Raw genomic sequence first — 22,511 nt, forward strand, 5'->3', positions numbered from 1 at the left:
CAGTAGGTCAGCTTGTGTCCAGTGTAGCCTTTGCACTGAAGCCATTTTTTGGTTACAAAAGCGTAAGTTTTGCTTGGATTTTTTTGCCCACATAGCTCACCCCACTGGCTCTTGTTCCCGACTGGCACAAACGCTCTGAACAGATCCTTGCTCCCAGGCTGGGACTTTTGTACCAAGTTTTAGCCTGGAGCAAAGCTTTCCTGGCTGCGTGTCGTCTTCAGCGGGTTGCCGAGGTTTCCAATTGTGGAAGCTCTGCTGGAGCTGGGGCTCGGAGCGGCAGGATGCCTGCTGCTGGGACAGGAGAGCAGCTTCTCGCTCCAGTCTCCTCAGCATTGTTTGGTTTTGTTTGCTGTGGGAAATTACACAGCTGGCAAACTCCACACAGCTGAGGCAAGCAGTGTGGAATGAGAGATTTCACGCCACCGTGCTCCGGCCTTGGGGAGCAGCCTATCTTTGCAAGAGCTGTGATGCCAACAGCAGGGCAAGCTAGGATCCAACCTGGGTCGTCCCACGGGCTGGAGAAGATCTAGCTGAGTCAGCCTTCGCCACTGCCAGTGCTGAACTGTCCCTCTATCGTGGCAAATCGCAAAGGGAGGTAGCCTCTTTTGCAGATGGAGAGTAACCCGAATCCATCTCTGGCTAGGTCCTTAAGATGGTCTGGTTGGATATTCAGTTTATGTCTGTCATTGGCCATCTTATCCCACCACCAAAGCTCTTGGCGACCACATGATCGCTGGCCATGGAGGAACATTCCTTGGTGAACTCGCTTTGAAATTCATTGGGCTCCCACCTTAATAATTCCAACTCTCCTCCACGCCGAGCTCCTAAACCAGATGATCTCCATGGAGCATCAGCATGTCACCTTTCTGGTAGAGCGTCAAGCTGGAGAGAGAATGCCACAGTTCGCTGTGGGGGGCAGGTTTGAGAGAATGGGAGGGAGTGATCCATCAGTAGATCTTACCCACCAGCCGCAGATAACCACTGCCATGAGGGCCACGGTTTTCGGTAGAGCTCGGCATCCGGCAGCCCCCATTGGGAACCATTTAGCCGATCTGAAGAGTGTAATCACTCCTGGGAGAGATGGGAGCTGTGGTGTCCTGGGTTCCTTTGGACATCTGGCCCCACACGATGAAGAACAGACCAGAGAGCCCCTCCAATGATCCTGCCTCCGGCTGACCAGCCTGCCAGCCAGAGCACTCCAGACCTTAGAGCTGTGTAACACCGACAGACCCCAGTCATCAGCGGGCGGGATCGAACCTGGGTCCTCTGGAGCTAAATGCATGAGCCTCTACTGCGTGAGCTAAAAGCCACGTGGCCCCAGCTAAGGCTGTAGAGCAGACTCATTCATCTCTACGTGGTCTCGGTGCCACTAGAGGGGACAGAGCACCACACCCAGGAGGTGTGCGGGTTACAGCTGTAGTAGCCACAGCCACAACTGCTGCCATTCCTAAAACCCCACCCGGACTCCTTTTCTGTTCTCAGCCCAGCCGTCACTCTGGTGTTACCACACAAGGTGGTCCAAGGGGCTGCCCATCGGAGGCAGCTAACGCTACATCTCAGGCGAGTTCCCAGACACGGTGTGTGGCTGTAGATTCCAGTAAGAGGGCTGCCACGTGACTGTCTCTTCATAAGAATAACAGCCAACCCCATTTGCCTTGGGTAGAGGAAGGGATGGGGGTGAGGAAGCCGGGGGAGTCGACAACCCTTGCTTGACTCCTAAGCGAAGTTTCTGTGCGGAGGGAGGATTAGCAGTTTGTCTGCCAGGTGACTAAGCACTGGAAACAGTTTATTTAGAATTGGTCCACTCTTGCTGCACCAGCCATTCATCCTGCAGTGTGCGAGAGACGTGCATCTCCCCACCTGCCTCCCGTACATATACGCACACTCAGACAAACACCCCCCACTCGCTCACACACACTCACTCTCACTCATGTGCATGCTCCCCCAGAAGGCTCCGAGTTAGGTACAATTAATACAAACGCATGGTGCGGATAGAGACATACAGAGCAAGGGCCAAAGTCTGCAGTTCTGCCACATGCAGGGAAGGGAACGGCGTCACTGAGACCGGAGTAATTTGGTCCCAAGAGTTGGCGCTTACATTGCAAGGTGATAGGCACTTTTGACAAACCAGATAAAGACGGACAGGGCTCGGAAGGACCCGAGAGTGGCATCTAAAGCTTTAGATCTAGCACCTGGCCATGCTGCATGAAAGGAAGTTGGACAACTGACAAGCGCAGGGCCTGATTTTCAAAGCGGCTGAGCAGCCAGAATTCTTACAAAAGTCAGCGAAAGGGATAGACCCTGGAACTCCTCACCCAAAGCCTGAGCTGCTACCATTTGAACTGAGGGATTAGCTTCTGCCTAATTACTAGCAGTAGTAGACTCTTCTCCTACATGTATACCAGCCACTAGAGGGGGACACAACACACGGAGCCTGGATGCCACATTAATACCAATGAACTCCCATTGACTTGTGCAGGAGCTCAGCACCTGGCAGGATTTGGGCCCTGATTCATGCATTTTGATCCCAATATTCATCCCAACATGCTGGACCAGGCATCCCTGTAATTATCGCTCACTGTGAACTGTAGAGGGTTAAACTCAACGGTCTGCTCCCTTCCTCTGTCGGCACAGCTGGGAAGGCCCCTCGGGGCTCAGCAGGGTGGGAAGTGCTGTGGAAAAGTTGGTTTAAAGTGGGAGAGGGGCCGAGGACAGGACGAGCTGAGTGTTGTGGTTGGAAGAGGGGCTTCCAGTCCCTCCCGCTGCTCTCCTCACTGGCACTGTCCTTGGGAAAACAGAGGCCTCTCGGAAGTGCTGTTTGAGCAGGATGAGGATGTGGGATTCACTCACTCTGACTCAGATGTCGCTTCTGGCTAGTGATCGGCCCCACTTCAGATGAATCACAGCAATACATACATAGCGAGCCAGCCCTGCAGCCCAACTCCAACTGCTGCACCGTAGCAGTGCAGGCAGCATATCCAGGAGAAGTGGGCAAGGCTAGAGGGTCCCTGTAGCTGGCAATCCCCTGCTGCTGGGAGAGACCCAGGGGCCATGAGCCCCCTGACTAAATTAGAGCAGCCTTAAGGCTGCTCTGATTTACACTCGTGGTCTGAGTCCTAATAGTTTGGCTCCCGGATCTGGAGGCTGCAAAGATGACTGAAAGCCCCTCTGTCCCCCATCCCATCTCTGGCCTTGTGCTTAGTGCAGCTTGGCTAGACTGGATATTGCAGCCTCTTGTTTTGTGACGTGTTGCCTTGTGAGTGGAGTCTGAGCCACAAAGTTTGGACCCAGATCGAAACTCCCGCAAAGCTTGAAGGAAGGGCATTTGGAGCTGGGGGTGGTTGGTCAAAAGTGGACGTATGTAGCGTACAACCGAAGCTGGTTGGAGGATTGGGGCCTCTGATGTTTAGTGATTATAGCAGTTGTTCCGGGGTCTATTCCCAGCTCTTCCACTGACTCATTTAGGGCAAGTCACTGCTCCGCTCTGTGCCTCAGTTTCTCCAGCTGCATAACTGGGAAGATAATATTCACCTGAGTCCCAGGACGGTTGTGGAAAGTCACTAGTTACTACAGCGACCGGCTCGATAGAGAGAGAAAACCATAAGATAGACAGGTCACTGATAGAAGAATAGTAACAGAGCTGTGTCACAAACCCTGATCTAGCTACTGGTGCCCGCCTTGCCCCAGCTCAACACACAAAGTGCTTGGTGCTAGCTCTGTGCAGGGTTAAACTTCCTGGGTCCGATTTACTGACCCTGTGGTCATGACCTTGCTGGTTGCTTGTCGCAGCAGAACGGATGTAACGCAGGAGAGAGCGGGGTGTTTAGCTGACTCGGCTGCATTGACAGCCTGGAGGAAGCAGCCCTGTGTATTGGGGCAGCTTGGATTTTCTAGCCTGAATCGGCACATGCCAAACACGTCAGTAACGCCGGAACATCTGGTACAGCATGTGTCATATGCCGCCATCTGGCTGTAATACAGGGCTGGCCGAATGGTGGAGGGGGGGAATCTTCCCCAGACAGGACCCCCCTCCCCACCACCCTTCCATCCCTAGAGAGCCAGAGCCAGGGTTTTCAAAACACAGCTGGAGGCTCTTCTCTCGCCTTGGGACACAAGGTCTTAATGATGCACAGTCTAAATTTGGGGTGACTCATCTGTAGCGTGGGAGGGCTTGGGGGGAAGGGAAGGTTACACGGTTCGTTTCTATCCCACCCACGGGCTTTTAATCAGAATTCCTCATGTGTCTCTGGGGGTGCTGAGCATTGATCTCTTCCCCCAGTAAACTTAGCCACTGCTGGGGTTCATGCAGCCCAAAACAGGAGGGGCCAAATCCATCCCAGGTGCAGATCCATTGAGTCGGATTGATTTGTCTCAGGGGTTTCCCGAATATGATTATTTTGTCCCCTTCCTCAGTACAGGCCTGATTTTCAGAGGTGCTGAGCACCTGCAGCTCCCATTGATTTCAGGTGTGGTTCTCGGTGCTCAGTACTTCTGCCGATCGGGCTTCCGCCCTGGCACCATCCACTGCTAACACAGGGCAAGAGCCAGCCTGCGAAGCGCTGAGCTCTGCTGACGTCAGTGGGGAGGGGCCTCGAAAAGGCCAGAGACTCTGATCGCACTTACACTGGCTCATTAGGTCTCCATGTCAGGCATCCCTCATGTTCGCCTCCCACCCCCAGGCCAGCATCACGTCATGTCCGTCCGCCTAGACCGGGCAGGGTTGTTCCCCGCAGTGCATTGGCCGATGCGTTGCCCTGAGGTTTAAGTGACTCAAGCAATGGCTCTTGCACCTGCTACCCAATGACAGGCTGTCCCACAATCTAGCCACTCGCACCCGTAGGACACTTTGCTTGATAGACAGCCTAGGTTTTCCTTCTTGTCGGGTCCTTTTCCCAGCCTCACCCCTGTAGTATCTGAGCATCTTCCAGTCCTGCATTAAGTGACAGGACTAACATCTATTGTGTGTGTGGTTCGTTCTCTCGTTCACGCTCTCCCCAGTGGCACATTAGCCCCTGGGCCAACAGAGCCCATCCCCAGGGGCCCCGGCCAATTGGGGCACCCCTGTGCCCAACCCCGCTCCCCGGCAGGAGTGCTGGGGAGGACGGGGGGAACCACAGGTGGAAGGGGTGGGGAGGGGCCCCCCACTTGCGCTGGCTTAGGGCCCCACAAAACCATAATCCGCCTCTGGTCCCCAGGGGAGGAATCGTGTCTGCAGTGGAGGCTTTTGTTCAGGTAGGGATTTGGAGGGACATTTATATCTACATGCTGCTGTGTGTGTTAGCAAAGGCAGGCTGCAGAAGTGCACCTGGAGCGGGAGGTTTGTGATGGCCCTTTGTCCCGCTGAGTGTTCATTCCACAGCCTCAGACTGCTGCCGCAGAGGGCTCTGTCTCCTGCCCAGATGAGCTTTCTGGTAGAAAGTCCCATTGTTCCTGAGAAGCAGAGCTGTCAAATCACAATGCCCATCCTGGAACTTCAGCCTCTTCTAGACGTGCTGCGCCCAGGCACCACGAAGACAAGGACTGAGACCTTCAGCTTTGGTATTGGACGGGGAGCCAGTGCAGAGAGCAGAGGCTGGGTCTGATGTGCATGCAGGAGCCAGTGTTGCCGAGGAGACGGGCTGCAGCGTTCGGTACTAGCTGGAGTTTCCCCAGGGGCTGATGGCTACAAGCCCAACTAACTGCATTGCTGTAGTCTACCCCGGGGGTGACGAAGGCCTGTATAATCGAAACCAGGTCATCATCCAGCAAGATGGGACGGAGTCTGCTAGCCAACCAGAGATGCTGGAAAGCATTGCTCAGGCATACTGCGAGGCGAGAATTTAGCATTGGCGAGGAATCTGGCAGCACTTCTGAATTACAGCCTGAACAGACCAACGGTGGGTGTGTCCCTTGCTCACTGAAGTCCCTTTGGCCTGCCCTAAATTCTTATAAACAGCTACCATAGGTCCTGTGTAGACTACTGGAATTGTGCTAACACAGTGACTCCCCACACATACTCTACAGGGCAGCAACAGGGACTGAACCTGGAACAGGCAACTCTCACTTGAGCTAAAGTAGTAACTATTAGCTGGTAGCAGTAGTAGGGTCTTATCTTCCTGTTTGAACACCAGCCACTAGCAGAGCAAGACGTAACACAATGAACCAATGGGTTACAACCAGTGGTGAGCGGGAGCCAGTTCGCACCGGTTCGCTAGAACCGATTGTTAAATTTAGAAGCCCTTTTAGAACCGGTTGTTCCGCGAGGGACAATCGCGAGGGACAACCGGTTCTAAAAGGGCTTCTAAATTTAATCGGCCCAAAGTGGCGCCTTAGGTGCCGACTCCATGGGTGCTCCAGCCCTGGAGCATTCAAGGGGAAAATTTGGTGGGTGCTGAGCACCCACCGGCAGCTCCCCGCCCCGCTCCCAGCCCCAGCTCACCTCTGCTCTGCCTCCGCCTCCTCCCCTGAACGTGCCGCCCTGCTCTGCTTCTCCGCCCCCACCCCCCGGGCTTCCCGTGAATCAGCTGTTCACGCGGGAAGCCGGGGCGGGCTGAAAAGCAGGCAGCAGCTTCACACTCAGGCCCAGGGAGGCGGAGGGGAGCTGTGGCGGAGGAGGGGGGAGGGCGGGGGCGCGAGGAGGGAACCACAACCTCCCTGGGCCTGAGCGCGAAGCTGCCGCCTGCTTCTCAGCCCTCCCAGGCTTCCTGCCGAACAGCTGATTCACGGGAAGCGGGGGGGGGGGGTGCAGAGAAGCAGAGCGGGGCTGCGCATTCAGGGGAGGAGGCGGAGCAAAGGTGAGGCGAGCTGGGGCTGGGCGTAGGGTGGGGAGCTGCCGGTGGGTGCTCTGCACCCACCAAATTTTCCCCGTGGGTGCTCCAGGGCTGGAGCACCCATGGAGTCAGCGCCTAAGGCACCACTTTTGATGTCATCAGTGGGGGGAGCGGCCGCTCCCCCTGCTCCCCCCCAGCTACGTTCCCCCACCCCTAGGAGCCAGAGGGACCTGCCGGATGCTTCCTGGGAGCTGCCCCAGGTAAGCACTGCTGGGTCTCCCCACCTCACCCCCGGCAGGTGCCTCTGACTCTTAGGGGTGGGGTGGGCACCCACTACTGTGGCCCATGAGACCCTCCTGCCCGGTTCTGGGGGCAGTCAGGGGATAGGGGAGAGGGGTGGATGGGGCAGGGGTCCGGGGGGGGCATCAAGGAACGTGGGGGATTGGATGGGGCAGGAGTCCCGGGGGGTGGGGGTGGGCAACGACCCCCTCGTGGGGTGAGGAGGGAACCAGTTGTTAAGATTTTGGCAGCTCATCACTGGTTACAACACGTGGTCCTCTCTCTGCTAGTGTGGGTAACCAAGGTGCAGACACAGATTATTTGCAGCGTGGCTGGTTTTGCTAACAGCGCTGGGGAGCTGTGCTTTAGCCTCTTGCAACCCTGACCACTGTGGCTGGGGAGACGGAAGCAATAACTCAACAGGGCTTTTTTTTCTTCCCCCCACCCAGCGGTGGTTTCAAAATCCAAGCACTGTTGCCATTGAAGCATGTGACACTTGGCAGCTTTCAGCAGGAAAGCGGAGCCTGTGGGAATAGAGTCAGGCGGGCAGAGGGGGTGTTGAAATCCATTTGGAAGGGATGGCTGTTGGGCAAGAGAGTAAGTGGGAGGCTTGTGCTCTGGAATTGGAGCATTGGAGGCTGCTGGAGTAGAAGAGACGTTATGAGAAGCTGTTGGTGATCTTAGTGCTCAGAGCATCTGTCTCCTTTGAGAAGAAATCAGCAAAATCAGCATTGGAGTTGGGTTCTCTTTTTTTTTTTTTTGCTTCTCTACGATGCATAAAACAGGTCTGGAAGTTTTTCAGGGTTTGATTTCTTCCCCCTGGGGCCACAGGCGGTTCACTACATTGTGTCACCAACGCTTATCAGGCCGGACACAATACTATTGTTATGCCTTCTCCTTGGCATCGTTACCTGGCTTTTGTTTAATGAACTTGTTTTACTTTGAATAGCAACCAACCCAGTGCTGTAATTGAAAGAAGAGTGTTTGCCAAACCCTCGATTGTATTAGCAAGTTGCAGTGCGTTGTCTCTTGAAAGGAGCAATAAATGTAATAACTTACGGGCGTGTTGCAGGAGATGGCTGCAGAGAGATGTCTCTGGGAAACTTGAGCGCACCTGCAAGGCAAGGTGAAGACTGGTAGAGTCTCGAGGAGTTTGCCGATGAGGAAGACAGGCTGGCATGGCAGGGAGCTGACACAGTCAAATCTCCAGCAAAGCTCTCTCTTGCTGAGGCAGAGACAGAACACAGTGGCTCAAAGTTCTGGGTGTCCTGAACAGCATGTTACCCCCGCCCCGCCACCATTCCCTTTGCTTGTTAAAATTGGAATTTAATATATCTGCCCTTTGAGACTCTGTGGTGGCCGCAGAACTCATAAAATGACAACATCACAAGAGCCAGGATACAGGAAGCTGAGCAATTTGGAGGGGAAGGGATTTTTAGCCAGATGGCTTAAAACTTGGGGCCAGATCCTCATCTGATGTAAAATTAATAGAACTCTGACTTCAGTGGTGCCACCCGCATTTCCATTCTCTCAGGACAGGTCCCATAGTTTGTTTTGGTTCGTACTTATTTAACTCAAATGCCTAATGAACTCTATGGCGTAAGGAATCCTTTGTTAAAGACTGAAACCATTTCATTTAAGATGCACATTCTCACTGTAAACATCCTTGAGACATCCAGAACAACCAGACTTGACACAAGCCCATTTAAAAAAATCCCTCTCAGGTTGTCTTTAAATGAGCAATTATGAATAGCTTCTTTGAGGTGAGGATGAAGGCTTGTAGACCTTGTCTGGAGAAAAGTGTCAATCTTGGAAGGGGTGGGAAAATAAATTCCGTCCTCATTGTACAGACAGGGAAACTGAGGCACAGAGAGGGGATGTGACTTGCCCAAGCTTCCACAGTGAATCAGTGTCAGAGCCTGGAATAGAACCCGGGAGTCCTGACTGAATCCCTTGCACTATCCATGAGTCCTCTTTTGTCCTTCCTGTTGTCCTCAGTGCTACAAGGGCCAACGCCTGGAATGAGCACCATGGTATTTGAGAGGTGTGACGTTCCTTGCTGAAGGACCCTCTGTCCACGTGAGCACTGCCAGGTTTGTTCAAGAGCCAGGGCCACACGTTGCAGAGAATTCCTCCAGCAGTTCACAAGTGTCTCTTGAGTAGCATACGCCGTGTTGTTGTAGCTGTTTTGGTCCCAGGATATTGGAGAGACAAGGTGGGTGAGGGAATACCTTTTATTGGACCAATCTCTGTTGGTGAGAGAGACGAGCTTCTGCCCTTACACAGAGCTATTCTTAAACACAGCAAGAAAGGGAGAGGGGGAAGATACAGCAGGAAGTGACCAATCAAGCTACAGAGAATGGGTCAGGTGCTTAGATCTAAACTTGTCATGCTTCCCCTGGGCTTCAGCATCTCATCAGCCCAGGAAATCTGTGAATGTAGTTAAAAATTACCTAGCCACAGTTACACAGGCTGTGAAGAGAACCACCCTTGGCATTCCACTAGGATCTCCAACCACTTTCTAAACGTGAACTAAGCCGTGTCCACCACTGATCAATATTAATCTCCCTCTTTTATAGATGGGGAAACCGAGGCACAGAGCAGTAAAGTGACTTATACAAGGTCACTGTCCTCTGTAATGGGTTTGAACCAGAACAGACCCTGATCTGAGCAGCTTGGACTCACCTCTACCTTTAAGCCTAGATCACCTTTCCTGGCTCTTTATTCACCATCAAGTCCGAGTCCCACTAACCTCCTTTTTAGAGCATGACGTCTCATTTTTGGACCCCTCCCCCACGTGGGAAGTGTCTGCCAGCTCTGTGGTTCCCTTTCATCATCTGCAAACTCTCTCAGATTGCCTCACAGTCGCTGCATTCTCCACCCACCTGCCGAGCCTTTCCTCCAGACTTAGGCCCAGATCCTCAGCTAGTGTAAGTGAAGTTAGTGGAGCTGGACCAACTTACACCCACTGTGGCTCAGACCCTCACTATTTAAACTGGCTCTATGATCAGCAATAGAGGAGAGGCCAGGGATTTAAAATGCTAGGGACGGATCTTTGACCCTCTTTTGCACCAGTCCAGCAGCACAAAGGAGATTTAAAGCAACCCCTGATCCGTGTAGGAATCTGCAGCTGGTGCAGAGATTGCTTTGGTTTCCTGGTGTTGGAGGTGTTACTGGTTGGGCTGGGGTCAGGGAGGGGATATGCTAGGGGTGGGGCCAGAGTATGATGTTCTCCATGAATCCTGGCCAGCAAAACACTTACCCACCAGTGAGAGTTAGAGCAGCCATGAGGCTGCTCCAACTTGCACTGAGTGAGGTTTGGCCCCCACCAGCCACAAGGATCAGGAGAGAGGTGGGAAAGTGGCAGAAAGCCCACCTGTGCTTTTACCCCTCACTCACTGCAATGAGCCAGGGTGCTCAGGCCAGTCTCGAGATCTGGCCCTAAGATTTTTATCAGGGCACTGTCACTTTAAAAGGTTTTGTGCATTGTCAGCACATTGGAGGCTCTTGCAGGAAGCAAGCCCAGAAGGCAGAACGGGAGGGCAGCACAAAATCTGGCAAGAGAGTCCTGCGTGGGCTGGACCTCGGCGGAAAGGCAATATTTGAACAAACTGTCCCTATAATGGGCCCAATTCTGCTCTGCTCTTGCACTGCAGCAAATCAGGAGCCACTCACCGAAATAAACAGAGTTACTCTGGTGTAAAGGCTGCGTGAGGTCAGAGTCAGGCCCAGGGATTTCCGCAGAGCTACTCCTGGTTCACGCTCTCGCCTGGCGTCCGGGAGAGGAGAACTGGGCCCTGTGGTGTACTCTTCACTGAACACAGGGCTGGGGCAAGTTGGGGGAGTGACGTCCTCCACCCGCAGACCAGGGGCAGGACAGACGCCCTGCCACGGGGCCTCCTCCACCCTGCCCTTGGGAGACCACCCCAGAGGGTGGAGGGAGTTCATGGACCATGGCACGCTGCTAGTCCTTAGGCTCCATGCATTTCTGGACAGTGCCCAGATACCACGGTGACGGGTGGTACAATAGATAGAGTAGAGCAGAATGGCCTATCCAGCCCCTGGCCTCTCTACCAAGACTTTGCAAAAGCGGTGAAGGGAAGAACAGTGACGGTGGTTTGAGGATGTGGGAACCTGCCCCACTAGGAACCAAAGGGACAGGACAGGTTCTTCCCATAGGCCAGGGGTGGCCAACCTGTGGCTCCGGAGCCCCATGTGGCTCTTCCGAAGTTAATATGCAGTTCCTTGTGTAGGCACCGACTCCGGGGCTGGAGCGACAGGCACCAACTTTCCAATGTGCCGGGGGGTGCTCACTGCTCCACCCCTGGCTCTGCCACAGGCCCTGCCCCCACTCCACCCCTTCCCGCCCCCTCCCCTGAGCCTGCCATGCCCTCGCTCCTCCCCTTTCCCTCCAGATCCTCCTGCACACCACAGAACAGCTGATCGGGAGGTGCGGGGAGGGAGGGGGAGGCGCTGATTGGTGGTGCTGCCAGTGGGCGGGAGGTGCTGGGAGTGGGGTGGGGGAGCTGATGGGGGGCTGCTGACAATTACTGTGGCTCTTTGGCAATGTACAGTGGTAAATTCTGGCTCCTTCTCAGGCTCAGGTTGGCCACCCCTGCCATAGGCCATCTGACCGGCACCATCAGCTGCTTACGCTGAAGTTTTAATCAGGGAGACGGCGCAGGCAAATTCATTGGAAGTAAATAGTTTGAGGCCTAAAGGGTTTATTTGCTGGGTCTGGTTTGTGCAAAGAGGAAGGTGAGGGACAGGGAGCCTAAACAGATGCCCCCTTAGTCTTGTCCTGATCCTTAAGGGCCATCAGCCAAATTAATAGCCACTGGTTCTGCTTGCATTTGTGAGGTGGATTTTTTTTCCAGTGAAGAAGAGTAGTTTACACTGGGGCAGCCCAGCCAGTGCATGTGTCCATCCAGTACGTGGAGCAAGCGATTACAGCTGCCTGATAAGAGCTGAGCGTTAGGATTGCCTGTCTCCTGATCCCCAGACATGACGTAATTCAGAAGAGGCCCTCATTAGAAATTATTCAGGGAACCCTGTGGGAGTCTTGCCTTGCCACTGCCTTGCATACCAGAAGCCCAAAGGAGTGCAGATATTTTTCTGGCTCTGGGAGCGAGTAGGCACCAAGCTGCTTGGAGAGAGATCTGGAACCTGCCATTCTCCTGTCCTGGTTAGATGGGCTGGGTTGCTGGCCTGATTCAGCGCACACTTTGAAGTGATTGCCGGTGCAATGGCATTTTCCCCACTGATACAGAACTCAGTGGCACCAGCCATTCATCTCAGAGATGGGGAGGTTCCAGCCAGGTCAGAAACAAAGTGAGTTTGGGGTCTTCTGTTTAGTTCAGGACAGACGAGACAAACTCCTGCTCTGCTGATCCCACCCTCGCCCTCCCCCTCCCAATTCAAATTATGCCCCGTTTAAGGCTTCAGTTAAAAAAAAAGTGAAGGCCAGATCTTCAGTGAGTGTCAACCAGTCTAGTTCCACTGATGTCAAAGCCGCTACACTGATTCACACTAACTCAGGGTCTGGCTCTAAATTTCTAGCCCTTATGGTTGTGAAGGAAACTTTTCCAGAGAAAGCACTGTCTAAGGCAGTGCTTCTTAACCAGGGGTATGTGTATCCTTGGGGGTAGGCAGAGGTCTTCCTGGGGGACATCAACTCACCTAGAGATTTGCCTTGTTTTCCAACAGGCTACGTAAAAAGGCACTAGCAAAATCAGTACAAAGTAAAATTTCATACAGACGACGATTTGTTTATACTGCTCTGTATACTATACGCTGCAATGTAAGTACAATATTTATATTCCAATTGATTTATTTTATAATTATACAGACGCTCCCTGACTTACGCAATCGTTTCGGAATGCCGTGCGTAACTCGAATTTTACATAAGTCGGAAACGTATACCCGACCATTACGCCAAAAAAACGAACTTTTTCCGTAAGCGCGGATTTGCGTAAATCAGGTCTTGCGTAACCCAGGGAGTGTCTGTATGGTCAAAATGAGAAAGTCAGCAATTTGTCAGTAATAGTGCAGTGTGACACTTCTGTATTTTTATGTCTTATTTTGTAAGCAAGTTGTTTAAGTGAGGTGAAACTTGGGGTATGCAAGACAAATCAGACTCTTGAAAGGGGTACAGTAGTCTGGAAAGGTTGAGAGCCACTGGTCTAAGGGACCATCTAAACCCCAAATGAAGGTGTATGTATAGCAGGGGTTTGTTAGGCATAGCCACACTGGCTTTAATCTAGCTAGCGCACATAACAATTAGCAGTGTAGATGCAATTGCACAGACTAAGCCTTGGCCAGCATCCAAGTACCCACCCAGAGTCACTGGTGGGCTTGTTCGAGGTAGCAACGTGTGCTAGCCACTCAAGTCTTCTCTGCTAGTGTTACCCGCACTCACTGGATTAAAGCGGAAGCAGCTGTGCCTACCAGCAGTACAACTATTCCTGGCGTAAACGTATCCTTGGCCTGAAAGAAGAGTTTGGCGAGAGGTGTAAACTCCCCTTTCCTCTCAGTAGGGCACGAGGTCCTTTAAAGGCCTAATTTTCTAACAACACAGGCCACAGCCTAGAATTTCCATAGTTTGCATTGTGCTTCTCCATAGGATGTGTACTCCCATCCTGTCCCAGGCCCCACTCCAGTGTCACATGAGAAATGGGCAGTGTAGGGCCATTGATATCCTCCCTACTGTGCTACTGCTCTGGGGGGATTCTCCCCTGACCCCTTGCAGTACACTTACAGGCTCTAAGCTGCCAGGAGCAGCACCAACCCCAGTATCTATCAGTTCCCATCCTAAACTGCTTAGCACTACTGTGCACTGTTAAAGAGCTGCCATCTTTCATCTCAGAGGTGGCTGCATTTCAGTGGTGGGCAAAGTGATTCCTGGACATAAGCACCACAGGAAGCCCTCTGGGATCCTACAGGAGGAAAGGTCCTGTTGCTAATGATACCGTTATAGCTGCGCACTGGCAGGAAGGAGCCTTCACTTCCAGCCGACGTGTGTGGCTGCAGCATAGTGTCCCTGAGTGGGGCAGGGAGAAGCAGCATTGTGCATGACTCACAGCGCCCTTGTGGTCGATGATGCTGAAGGGCTCAAAAATGAGACATCGGGTCTGATCGCTTCTGGCAATTCCATTTTGTCCCGGTTCCAGGGTCTGACAGTAGCCGAGCTCCAGCTGCTGCGGAGGAAGGTATAAGACCTGTTCAGTCTCTCAGCGAAAGGGGCCTTGAGGATGGAGTGGGGTGAAAAGTAGATGTAGGGAAGGGGAATGGGGTGGCCCCATTAGGAATGCATAGGGCACCCTACAATAATCCGTAGCAGAGAGGACTCTGCTGGGTGTCTGCTCACTTTGCTGCTGTGCTTGGCCGCCCCTTCGGAAGCAGACTCAGCACTGCAGAAAGCGTCTGACCATCTGGGCCAGCCCGTATTGCTCAGCAGTGACACTGCAGCCGGCCTCCCACGCGGCGAGCGAGCCAGCATTTCCCCACTGAACGTGGCCAGCATCCTACAGGGGAGACATTCTTCTAGAATGTGTCTTGGCTGAAATCAGCCCTTCGGTCTTTTTGTTAAGGGCTCATCCCTGCTCCCGCTCAAGTCAAGGGGAGATTTGCGATGGTCTTTGGGGGCTGCAGAATTGGGTTTGAAGTACGAGGAATAGGGACCGGCTTGGCAGGGATCTTTGGGGAGGCTCTATGGGTTTTCGGAGCAGTAGTAATAACAGATCTGCTCTCCTCATCCCAGTTACTGCAGCCCTGAGCTGAAATGCCAGGAGAAAAGCTGAGGCTGCTTTGGAACACGTTTAAATCCCTCCCTCTTCCATTCTTTATCTGCTGGTGACACATACCCACACTTTGCTCCCCTCCAGTCCTGCTGCCAGAATAATCTCCTGTTCCTGCCACCTGGACCACGTCATGGTCTGATCCCTCCTCTACCTCCCACATCACCTGCACAGCTCCCTTTCCTGTTTGCATCTCTCTTCTAATCTCTTCTCGCTAGCTTTGCCCAGGCCCACCTCTAGCCCAGTTTCCTTCACCCACGCTGTTGCCTTCTCCTTCCGTGCTTGGAGCACCTTCCTCTCCTCTTTCATAGCCGTGGCTAGGTCTGATCTGGGCCCCCTTCTATCCACCCTCCCCAAAAAGGTCGCAGTGGTGGGTGCAAGCTGGTGATTCAGATTTTGGCTCATGGACGTTGGTGATGGGGAGGCAAAGCAGACACGCGACGGATCATGGCCATGGTCAGTGTGCAAAAGCTGATAAAGAGCCCGATGACTGTGGTTCAGAACAGGGGCGGCAGAGCCCTTTGCCCAAGGAGACAAAGGTCTCTGCCCATCTCTCCTGGTATTGGCACCAGCGGAGAAGGAAAATTCCCCCATGTTTCTGTGTATGTCACTCAGGGGCCTCTTCTCCCTCCACAGGTCCGTACTGTGGGAATTCAAACCCCACACCTCTGGTGATGAACTCCAGCTCTGTGACCGTCCAGTTCAACAGCACCACTCACCGCTCAGGGCGCGGTTTCCTGCTCTCCTACGCGACCAGCCAGCACCCAGGTACAAGGCACCGTCCAGCCACAGCATGGAGTGAAAAGCAGGGGACTGCTGGTCCTGGGGAGCGGGGGAAGGGACAGGACACAAGTTGCACCACACGGATCCAGCCCCCTCTCCATGGGGACAGAAGGCCCCGCAGCCAGGAGTCCATGCTGGCGGATCCTTCCCCCACCAGCACACTACCAAGCCCAGCTCTGTATGGATGCTCCTGACAAAGCAGGGGTCGGTAGGCCAAGAGGATCCCTCACAACATCTATGCTCTGGTCCTTCTCCCGAGCGGGATAACCAGAGACCAAGGGCTCAGAGGTCCCCAAATGACGCTGTCTTCCTATCCCCAGGGCTTTCATGTTGCTGTTACAACCACATTTGGGCTGACAGCAGGATTTGGACCTGAAACTATTACCCCCCCATTTTTCAGAATTGCCAGCAAATCAAAAATTCCCTTATTCACACAGCTGCCCCTGGACACATACATGCTGCCCCTGTGATCGAGCTGTGCAAGTTGTTCCGGGCTCATGCCAATTAACCCTTTATACCACCACCCTGCCATCATGAGTTCTGTATCCACTACACACATTACAGAAAAAATATTGCAGGGATCTCACTTAAAGAGCTTTGCAAAATTATGTTGGACTACACATCAATTTCCACCCTCAAAGCCAGGTGTCTTCGTTACCATCCATTAACCAGTGCAGGGAGAGAAAAATTACAATAAACAGACATCTTTTTAAAAAAGGATATGCATTCACTTTTCTAGACACAATAATGTGACAATTTAAAAATATGGTACTTCAGGGCCTCCTAGGGCTAGAATTGAGTGCTGGGGCCCCATGAGAAACATGGGAATCTCCCCTTTTGAATCCTTTCTGATGGTATTGTGAGAGGTTGTCCCCCATAAGATGCTACCTGATGTACTGGGACACCGCTGAGCCTGCCTGTTCTGCCAGCCTGGGCACCCTTTTTACCTGTCTTGCTGAGCCAGGCTCTTAAGCCTCCTCCAGCACAGACACAGGCAGGGCCACACCCAGCTGCAGAATGAAACAGACACTGAGATCAGCTCTGGGAAGACTCAGCTCAAGGGATTTGCCCCAGCACTCAGGTGTCCACTTCCCTTGGATCGCAGACCCAAAGGTATGTTATGAAATCCACCTCCTCTCTCAATGTGAAGGAAGGTATGCACAGCCTCTTCCTCCCCCCCCCCCCCGTCCCCTCCCCATTATGAATTGCAAAAACTGGGTTATATTATAAAAAAGAAATACGTTTATTAACTACAAAAGGTGGATTTTAAGTGAATACAGGAGATAACAGACAGAACAAAGCAGATTACTAAGCAAATTAAACCAAACACGCAAACTAAGCTTGTTTCACTAAAGAAATTGGTTACAAATAGTAATTTCTCTCCCTAAATCTTGAATTTAGGCAGGATGCAAGTTTCTGTAGCTCTGAGTTCCAGTTATTTTTCTTACAGACTGGACTCTTGTTTCAGTCTGGACTCACCCCTGCCTTTCCCTTCAGGTTGGTTTCTTTGTCCCTTCAGGTACTTTCAACAGTCTTTCTTCTTGGAAGCCCTGAGGCAGAAGAGGAGAGTCTAGTTTGTCTTCCTCCCCACCCTTAAATACGATTTACACAAGGCGGGAATCCTTTGTTTCCCAAACTTGACCCATCTTCCCTTTCAGTGGAAAGTTACAAGACATCCCAGATAATGTTCAGTCTGAGGTGACAAGACCACCTGACCTAGTAGCGTCACAGCTCTGTCCCAGGACACCTCCCAGGAGGGAAAGAGATTAGTATCTTCACAGTCTTGTTGTTCCTCCTAATGGCCCATTGAATCGGAATAGGATGGCCTTTCCTCTGGTGGGTGTCTTCCCAATACACACTCAGATGTAATTGTTACATAGTCCATATTTCTAACTTTAGATACAGAAATGATACATGCGTACAAATTGGATAATCACATTCAGTAAATCATAACCTTTCCAATGACATCTTATATGAGCCATGTTTTGTCATAACCATATCATAAGCATATTTTCATAAGGAATATGGAATGGAATGTCACAGGTACAAATCTCCCAGTCCCAGAACTGCAGGGCTGTGACAGACCTTAAAACTGGCTCAGGACTGAATCTCACCCAGCCTGGGCCTTGAGCCGGTGTAATTTGGAGGGGGCGGTGGTGGAGAAAGGGGAGGGATTCCACATTTAGGAGAGGAGGAAACATGTCTGCAGTATGTGGATTTAAAACTCCAGTTTGGATCTGTTAACTGCTAGGTGGTTTGGCATGTTAAAATACAGCCCGGGGAGCTGGTCAGAAAGCAGGCCAAGTGAGCAGTGGTGTGTGCTAAATGCACTTTATCACATAGATAACACCATACAAAATACCACTGTGGAAGAAGGGACCCACCACTAGCATGCCCCCTCCTGCTGTAGCTGGCTCCCCACTCCTGGTGCCCCAGCAGACAGCCACCCGGCCCTGTGGTGGTCTGCTTCTTGTGACTCCATCCTCCAGCCAGGTCACCTTTCCCACCTCACCCCACCCTGCTTCCAGGAAGACAGAAAGTCCCACTAATAAATAGTTCAATAAACTTGTGTCAGCAGCCCCTGACTCTGGGCTTTGTGTCTCAGGGCTTCCAATAGTTCTTATCCCTTGTAGCTTCCTCTGGAGGGGCTCCAGCATGAGCAGTCAAGGTATGTTCCTGCCGCTCCCTTGCTGCTTCCTGGGCTTCTTCTGACCTGGGCCTGCCTTCAGGCCCTTTTCCTAAGCCCCTTTCCAGGCTCCGCAAAATCCTGTCCAGCTCAGGTAGCAAGCAGTTCCTCCCAGGGCTTTCCCCCTGGAAATCCAAGTCCTGCCCTTTTAACCAGGCTCCCTGCCGGGATTCACTCCTTGCCTCTGGTTTCACCAGATTTCTCCTGACTTGGGGTCAAGAATCTCAGGAGCAGATCCCAAGAGCAGCTCTTCCCCTGGGCTGGGCAGCTGAACTTACTCCCTACCCTTACTCCATGGTCCAGGTGGCAGGAACAGGAGATTATTCTGGCAGCAGGACTGGAGGGGAGCAAGGTGTGTGTATGTGTCACCAGCAGATAAAGAATAGAAGAGGGAGGGATTTAAACGTGTTCCAAAGCAGCCTCAGCTTTTCTCCTGGCATTTCAGCTCAGGGCTGCAGTAATTGGGATGAGGAGAGGAGAGGAGAGGAGATCTGTTATTACTACTCCCTACCCTACAGAACTCCTCCCTTTACAGAAACTCAGCTGGGCCTGATAAGGAATTGGTTCCCCCACTCTCCAGGTGCCATCCTGTGGGCTAATTGAGCTTTCACCCTCCCATTAACCGTTTGGCTGCCAGTGGAGGGATAGCAAGGGGGGCCCACCCTATCACAACCACATATGTGGTGGTGCTATCCAGGTGATCATTCACTTTTGACCACCTCCCCTGCACTCTGCCCACTGGTCCGTCTCCCTGGGACTTCTATTCTACCATCCCAAACCTTAACAGCCTCGAACAGCTGCCATAAAAAAACCCCAGAGTCACAGAAAAATCTCCTTCCCTTCCCAGATATGGAATTTGCCTCAAAAACATCATGACTGCCCCAGACAGGGCAAGGATCACCCACTAGAGAGCAGTAAAAACAATTTTTGAGTCTCAAATGCTAATGTGGATTTTCTGTGCCCCAGGAATTCTCCAGATTTTGCACAGACTGCAGGGATTGTCTCCTGGATGTTTCCGATTGGGACACCCACCTGCCCTTCCATTCACACGCAGGCAGGTCGTTTCCTCTCCCGTTGGGGATCTCAGACTTGCCGGCTGCTTCTGTGGCAAAGTTGGTTTAGGAAAATACTGAACGGCTCCATCTCTCCATGCCGTTTAGTAGCCAGAAGTGAGGAAGGTAGTGCCATGTAACCAGACAACACATCAGGAAATGCCCCATGGTCCGCCAGTGGCCTATGGAACCCCCTGCTAGAACCTTTCCTGTAGCCTAGGGGCATGTGCAGAATGCAGCAGGCGGGGTGTTGTGACAAGCTTTTACCAGCTATCATTTGGGATGCTGGGCATGATTCGTGCCTTTGTCACTTGTGAATAATGCAGCCATCCCAAAGTCAATGCTGGCTAATCCTTTCTGTCCTGCCACACTCTGTGGATTTGATGCATGTGAGTGTGTAGGTGTGTGCGTATGGTGTATACACACACGCACAGTGTCTGATTCGTATGTACACTAAAGCCCTTCAGCTCCATGCTGGCGGTATAAAGGGGCCGTAAAGTGGGCACTGAGCACCTGTGCTCTCACTTAACGACCCCTCTCATGCTGCCCTGAGAGATGCGACGGGGCCTTAGTGCAAAGGAGATTCGGGGCCCTACATTCTGACTTAGGCACCGATCAGCATCTGCAGCTGGCGTCTGACCCTGAGGGGCTTGCACATCAGTCGCTGGGTGTATGCCACAAAGATCCATGAGTCACCTTCTGTTTTCCACCGTCCTCTGTGGTTTCTGGAGGAATGGTGAGAGTGGGTGGGTTGGGCTGGGCTGCTGGGAATCCACAGACACTGGATTGTGATGTGTAATTTCCTTTAGAAGAGCCAAAGAATAACAGTTTGGGTATCCCTGTGGCTTCCCTAGGGAATATGCCACAGTTCCTTGCATTATTCAGCATGGTCCCATTCCCATTTGGCTGCTAAACATTGCCTATATCTGTGGAAGGCAGTGTCCGTTGATGGTTAGAGCAGGGCCTGTGGGTCAGGACTCCTCCCTTCTATCTCCGGCTCTGCCACAGATTAGCTGTGTAAATTTTGGCCAGTCACAGATCAGTGCCTCAGTTTCCCCATCTATAATATGGGAATAATGATACTCACCGGAGGGGTTATGAGGCTTGATTCATTTTTCATTCAAGGAAACACTTTTGATGGGAGTGAGGCACGTAAGAACCTTTGAGGATCTGGGCCTGAGTGATCACTGAACGCCACATACAGAGCCCCTGTCATGGACCCAGACAGACTCTAGGTGCTGTACAAACATAGAACCAAATTGCTGCCCCAGACAGCCGACAATCTAAGTAGGGAGATAAACTCCAGCCTAAGGTGACCGAAGCTGAGACCATTTTGAAGTCAATGGGAAGTCAGAACATGGCCCTTTGTGAATGACTGTTGGGGTGATAATGGTGGTATAACATAGCATTACTGTGTGGGTATAACATGGGCAGGATGCAGCATAGGCCACTGTGAAACCATGCTGAGCAAGAGGGGTTTATAATACAAACAAGGGCTTTATTGATGGGTGTGAATCTGCTGTTGCTCAGACGGGTGTAAATCAGGAGTGACTCATTGCATTCCCTGGATTGCATCAGTGTCAAGCCGGTGTCTCCGAGAAACAAACAGCAAAGCAGTCTGCCTCTGGGTATGGGAGATGGGGGAGGCCACTGGAATTCTCTGTCTATCTGTCTTTTAGATCTGATTTCCTGTTTGGATAAGGGGACCCATTACCACCAGGAACAAATCAGGTAAGCGGTTTCCAATGGGGAGTCTATTATCTGAGAATAAACCAAACCCATTCACAGAGTAACTCCACTGACATCAGGCAGGGGAAATCTGGAGAATGTGACAATCTGCACTGATGTAACTGCATATATGCACTTACACTGATGCAAATTTGCATAATATAGTTAGGCCTTAGGAAGCCAGATTCCGGGGTTCTCTGCCACTGACTCACTGAATGGCCTTGAGCAATTCACTTCCCCTGTGTGTGTACCTCAGTTTCCCCCCTAAATTGGGGTAGTATCTGCCTCCCAGAGGGATTGTCAGGCTTTGTAATCTACTAGTTATAAAGCACTATGAGATCATCCAATGAAAGGTGCCATTAGTGCAGATTATTCATGGTTATTAGCCACTCACTCACCAATGGATTAATTGCATAGGTGAATAATTTGTAGTAATAATTTGTAGTAATCCTGTAGTGACCCAACAGGAGGAAAGTAACAGAGTCCGGTTTCTGGTGCAAATACACACAATTACAACATCACCATTCGCTTTCTAGGAACAGTCCATTGACATTCTCTCGGGTGGTCCTTGTTTCTGCCAGGGAACTTGATCATTAGGATATTTGCGGGGAGTGAGCCCCAATTGGCACAAACATTTGATGGGAAATGGTTTGCAGGTTTGGCCCAGATCTTTCCAGGACCAGGGGATGCTGCTCATGGGATGAACCTGATGGGTCTGACTTGACTTCCCCATGTACATCACACAATCCACCACCATGCTCCCCCTTCCTGGTAGCCTCAGAGGAGAGGGCAAGAATGCCTGGGCTAAGGGCACCGAATATCTCAGATGCTGGTTGGACAAGCTTGCACTGCTCTGTCTGTTCTGAGCATAGAGGGCTGTGCACCTTCCATCAGATCCAACTTTCCTAAATGAAAATAACGGGGAAGGAATAAATCTCCAAGCCTCAGGGTCATCAGGGATGAAGGGAAGCCCAGCTGCTTGGAGAAGAGCTGAGAGGTCAGAACTTCATCCAGGGTTCTCCTTTGTCCTGTGTTTCAGTGTTTTCTGCCCAGCGGGCTGCAAGGGTGTCGCGGGTGACATATGGGGAAACGCGAAGCAGGGCTACCGAGACGTGAGTACCAACCTCAGCGCTCCTTGCAAAGAGACCGGCCCTGAGTGGCGGCTGTAGGGAAAGCGAGTCACAGGCACAGCTGCCCTAATCCATATCTTGTTGGCAGTCTCAGCAGGGCGGCCAAGAGTTGAACGGGCTCCTGAAGGGTGAATTCCCTCCAGGTCAAGCCCATTGGCAGGGGCGATGTGGGATAGCATGCACCTGCTGGGTCTAATCCATGGGGAAACGGAGCTCTGGAAAGTCCAGGGCTGCTGTTTCCACCACACTTTGTGCCAGAGCGAAATTCACTTCAAAAAATAAAGGGCCTGATCCTGGTCTCGCTCCAG

At 52.1% G+C, this 22,511-nt stretch overlaps 1 protein-coding gene across 1 annotated transcript in view; it reads left to right on the forward strand.

The window, feature by feature from the left end:
• The window catches only part of LOC144277403 (discoidin, CUB and LCCL domain-containing protein 1-like), a 48,674-nt gene that overhangs the window by 6,524 nt on the left and 19,639 nt on the right, over positions 1-22,511 (forward strand). Inside the window, exons 3-5 of the mRNA XM_077838163.1 lie at positions 15,461-15,592; positions 21,025-21,076; positions 22,113-22,185. Of these exons, the coding sequence (XP_077694289.1) occupies positions 15,461-15,592; positions 21,025-21,076; positions 22,113-22,185 (257 nt within the window). The remainder of the gene's footprint in view (positions 1-15,460; positions 15,593-21,024; positions 21,077-22,112; positions 22,186-22,511) is intronic.

The sequence above is a fragment of the Eretmochelys imbricata genome, chromosome 19, assembly GCF_965152235.1.
Source record: "Eretmochelys imbricata isolate rEreImb1 chromosome 19, rEreImb1.hap1, whole genome shotgun sequence".
NCBI classification, from domain to species: Eukaryota; Metazoa; Chordata; order Testudines; family Cheloniidae; genus Eretmochelys; species Eretmochelys imbricata.